Source organism: Stegastes partitus, unplaced genomic scaffold (genome assembly GCF_000690725.1).
Source record: "Stegastes partitus isolate 25-593 unplaced genomic scaffold, Stegastes_partitus-1.0.2 Scaffold1027, whole genome shotgun sequence".
In the NCBI taxonomy this organism is placed as follows: Eukaryota; Metazoa; Chordata; class Actinopteri; family Pomacentridae; genus Stegastes; species Stegastes partitus.
This window is the reverse complement of record NW_007578758.1, coordinates 1,918-6,768: the sequence shown is the minus strand read 5'-3', so window position 1 is coordinate 6,768 and position 4,851 is coordinate 1,918. Positions and strand designations below refer to the sequence as shown.

Below are 4,851 nucleotides of genomic sequence, written 5' to 3'. Positions count from 1 at the left end.
TCCCCAGAGGCTGGCAGTGTTTTTCATCACCTGTTCTAATTGCATATCCCGAGCACTCCGGTGAGATGATGCACATTTGTGCCCCGTCGCTGGAGTCTGGAGGCTCACAAAGGGCGACAGAAAATAACAATGCGTTGCAGGCAAAACACAAGTTTTTAGTGTTTTGTCACAAACACGTTCACAGCTTGAATCAGACCAGTTGGGAAAGTTCTCTGAGGAGCGTCTTATCTGTCACCTAATTGGAATCTCAGCAGAACTCGAGGCTTTAATTATAATCCAGAGATACGTGTTGAATCCTGAAAAAGCAGACATAACCTACACGAAATGAAACGAAACTCCAGCCTGTTGGAACTATTTGCAAGGAATCAGTCGTCACGTTTAGCTCCTTATCGAACAGTTTGAAGGCTGGATGTTACATTATGTGCGTTACCTTGTCAGAAAACAGCTGAAATACTCCGTGAGCCGCTCGCTGGGATGAACTCTGACGGCAGCAGTCTGGCGGTCTATTTATAGAGTACTCTGAGTGAGTGCTGTGGAGGAAACAAAAGATGCAAAAATATAGTAAATGAAACGCCGACGGAACAAAGTGCTTCGAGAGCTCCACAGAACGGGCCCACGGCTTCTAGCTGCAGGCAGCATGTTGTCTGGTGCACGGCTTTATGGTGACATGAGAGCAACATGCAGCTGGTTCACGAAGCCTGAGGTGGGCAGCGTGTATGGCTGTTAAATATGTTCTGATTCTGGCTACTTACATGGGAGGATGCTTAAGAAAAATATTTAATATAAAAATAAATCAACAAAAAAAGATGATTGTTATACGCTGTCGATGTGTTCCTTGACGGCCGACGTCACGACGAGTCCAGCGGGGTGCGGCACGTGAGGAGGATGTTTCACCCCGGTCGCGGCTTAGGGGGTCCGCGAGCCCGCAGGTCCAACATGCATTTCACCAGCAGCACCACAGGGGGGCTCTCCACCAGTCAGAGTTCCTCACAGAGCTCCAACTACAGCAGAGAGGCCATGGACCCCATAGCAGGTCAGTCCACAGTCGCCGCTTCTGAGGCGCATGATTACAGAACGAGAAGCGAGACGGGACTCTTCATCATTCCTAATTCAGCGTCGCCCTGTGGACGCTGCAGGAGGTCTGACGTATGACCCACTGGTGCTCAGCGCTAACTCACAGATAGACACATTAATGAAGCCGTCATGATACTGTTTCTGCTAAATGACCTGCAGTAGCGTCGATATGACAAACGCTCCCTCCATGTTTCAGTGTGCGTCTGAAGGTTGCCCACATGGAGCTGTGTGGGCAGATTGTTGCTGTGGCAATTCCTTGTTTATCCTGTTCCCAATTTTAATGTGGTTCAGCGCTCGGCATTCGCCATGTCAGCTCCAGCTGTGCCATAATGAGGGTCCCTGTTCAGTGTGGCTCACAAACAGCACCAGCCTCCTCTCTAATGACCCGCTCTGCCTGCTGAGCCCTTGATCCGAACGGCTGAGCTCCAGCCCCAAACATCGCTGCCTTTTGATTCATAGTGATAAACGTTAGCCTTCAGGGACAAACAGTGTGATTAATTTTATATGTTCGCTTGTTTGTTGAATTGGCAAAACACATTCTTAAGGAGGGCATTTTATTCTGAGCCTTAGTTAAACCATAGAGGTTGTGTTTCTGAGAGGCTGCTGCCTGAGAGTCTGATGCTCCGGCTTCATGGCGGTGCAGGTCAGTGACACGCTGCTGACTCGGCCAAGTCATCGTGTTCTAACAGCCTGTGTTTGGTTCCTCCAGAGCTGCTGTCCCAGTTGTCGGGGGTCCGGCGCTCGGCGGGAGGCCAGCTCAGCTCGGGCCCGTCGGCCTCACAGCTCCAGCAGCTTCAGATGCAACTCCAGCTGGAGCGCCAGCAGGCCCAGGCGGCGCGGCAGCAGCTGGAGACCGCCCGGAACGCCACCCGAGGCGGTGGCCGAGCCAATGCAATCCTCAACACCAATTCAGCCGCTGCAAACCCCAACCCCAGCGCCAACCACAACACCAACCCCAGTCCTAACCCGGGTCCGCCGGAGCCCAACACACAGCATACTGCACATAGCTCCCAGTTTCTACTCAGCAGGTGAGACTGTCGGCTGTAAATGTCCTGACTTTAGATCTTCCACGCAGAAATGTGCTTCTCATTTTTTTAAGTTTCTGTGTGGAGACTGATAGGAATGAAAGTTTGAACACACGTCCTTTCCTTTATGATAAAACACATGTAAAGCAGTTTGAACATGTAGATTTTTCTCACTAGAAGTCTGCTTTGACATTTCTACATTTCTTGGCAAATTATCGCCACCCGACATGCGCTTGTGTGTGGACCCACTTGTACAAACATCACTGCAGTGCTACTAATGATCAGGAGCTCCACAGGGCAGCTTCCAGCTCTAGCAGTGTTTTGTGACGTCTAATAACATTTGGAGTCAGTCGTTGTCTAATGTACAACTTGCAGTGTAACATGGAAACCTGAGGCCTCAACACACAAGACTATTGAATACAGATCAGGGATTTTTCAGTGTTTTTTTAATTTTAAAGGCTATTAATGGATCTGTAGGTTGCTGTCTGTACTGTCTCCACCCGTCTTCCTCCTGTCACCACCTCCCTCCGTCTGCCCCTCAGGCTGAGCGAACCGCGGCTGTCCGAGGCCGAGCGGCAGGCGTGCGAGGCCCAGTGGGCCGACCGGAGCCTGTTCGTGACGGAGCTGCTGCTGTCCACGCTGCTGCCCGACGAGGACGCCTCGGCCTCCTCCTCCGAGGACGAGGATGACTGTCACGGCTCGTTGCGGAACTTCGCCGACTTCGAGGCGATGGGCTGCGTCGAAGTCATGACCTTGGACGTGGCGCTGGAAAACCTCAACCTCAAGGAGACGACCCCGGCCGCCAAGACGACGAAAACGACGACTAAAGCGGCGCCGACGAAGAAAGAGCCTCCGGCGCCGCCCCTTTGATGACATGGCCGCTCCCTCCCCTAAAAAAAAAAAAAAAAAGAAACCACCATTGTAACTGGCTGACTGCCGAGTCGGTCCAACTGCCAATGGATGACAAAAAAGACTGCAGTTCTTTTTGGCTTTTTTTTTTTTTTTTTTTTTTTTTTGTTTTTTCTCTCAGTGATTGTCATTTCAGCTCTGTCGCTCCCCCACTCCACCCCATGTTTTACGTTGTGTACATTGAATAAAAGTAGTGAGACGAGAGAATGTGAAAGCAGAGCAAAGCGTGGTGGGTGCGTGAGAGAGAGAAAGGAAGAATAACTATATAAATATATTATAGAAGAATCTATATGAAAGTTGATAATCAGTTCCACATAACCCGTGTTTCCTCTAGCAGATGAGCAAAGCGTAGCTAGCCGTTCTAAGAGACAAAAAAAACTCGTCACACACTCACCGAGGGAGAGGACCACCGACGCCTCTCCGGTTTAAAAAAAAAAAAAAAAAAACAAGACAAAAAAACGCTGCTGTGTATTTATAGTTATAAATTAAAGAAGTGCTTGGATGGTTTACCACAACTTAAGCATGAGCTTAAATCACCATGTGCCCATTTTTAACTGCACAGTCACCAGACGGGGAGGTCGCTCTCTTTTGTTCGGACACCTGAGTAACTGTAAAGTCATGGCGCCGGGTGCCGCGTCGCTGGCATTCCTGCGCCGCTCACACACACACACACACACACACACACACATAAACACACATAAACAGACTGTGTTTGGTTACCTTCATGTCCCCCCTCCTCCTCCCTCCTCCTCCCCCTTTGTGTGACATCACCTGTTTTGGGTCATGTGACCTTGCTTTATATCGACTGTGGGCACTTTGGTTTTGAATTGCATATCCGGTGTCCGTTTGTGTACACTACAGATGCTCTACGTAGAAGGCGATACAACAGAGATGGAACAATCTCTCGACCGTTTTCAGGCCTTTTCTAACATGGAAGGAACACGACGCTGGTCTTCTTACGGTTGTTTTCTTTTTGTTTTTTCTTTCCCCTCCTCTCTTTCTCTTTCTCTTTCTCTCTCTGTCTCACTTTCACTCTTTTCCAGAAGACCAGACGCTTCTTTCTCAAGCTTCCCGTGATCTGAAATTAATCTTCTCTCCATTACTCATGAATGCAAAGATTTACTCATCATGTGACTTGAAGGAGAGAATCCTGTATTGCTCTTTCCATTAATTTCTCTCAGTCAACAACAAAAAAACACAAAACAAAACAAAAAAAACAAAAACAACGATCTTTGTATGCCTCCACTGCTACCTGAAGAAATGCAAACGTATGTTTTTTGGCCCGGCAGAGACGAGCCAAATCACAGGGTAACCCCTTTTCAGTTTGGAGGACAATAAACATGTTTTTTGGATGGAAATGAACTAACCCAATCCTGCTCTCTGGTTTGTGTTTTTACTTTCTATTTTTCTCGGTTGCTAACTTCTTTTGGCGAGCATGTACAGAATATGGTTCAAAAATAAACACCTATCTTACAGGTCGAGCTCCGTCGCAGTCAGTCTTGTCATCTCCTGGTGCGTGTCCTCATTCACAGCAGAAAGCTCCGGTGATGTTCACGATGAAGAGAGTTCAACCAGACATGCAGCGTCTGAAGGACTGTTTTTTAAAAACTAAGATGCTTAAACCCGAGAGGAGTTGATTGAAGATGTGGGTTTGAATCCCTCCAGTTTTTATCTTGTGTTCAGAGCCATCACATGGATCTTTACCCCGTTTTGTTTATCTTGTAAGCTTTTAAAAAAAAACCTACATTACTGCCTCTTCTGCTTTTTGTCAGCTGATGTTCTCCTTAAGGAGTGGCTCAGTGGTTAGCACCGTCGCCGGTTCGCGTCCCGGTGAGGACACCCG

The 4,851-nt window shown here is 48.3% G+C and overlaps 1 protein-coding gene across 1 annotated transcript in view; it reads left to right on the top strand.

The window, feature by feature from the left end:
- The window catches only part of LOC103367213 (E3 ubiquitin-protein ligase KCMF1-like), a 20,737-nt gene extending 16,248 nt beyond the window's left edge, over positions 1-4,489 (top strand). Inside the window, exons 4-6 of the mRNA XM_008295177.1 lie at positions 835-1,033; positions 1,784-2,102; positions 2,642-4,489. Of these exons, the coding sequence (XP_008293399.1) occupies positions 835-1,033; positions 1,784-2,102; positions 2,642-2,969 (846 nt within the window). The 3' untranslated portion in view covers positions 2,970-4,489. The remainder of the gene's footprint in view (positions 1-834; positions 1,034-1,783; positions 2,103-2,641) is intronic.
- Positions 4,490-4,851: the final 362 nt, after the last annotated feature.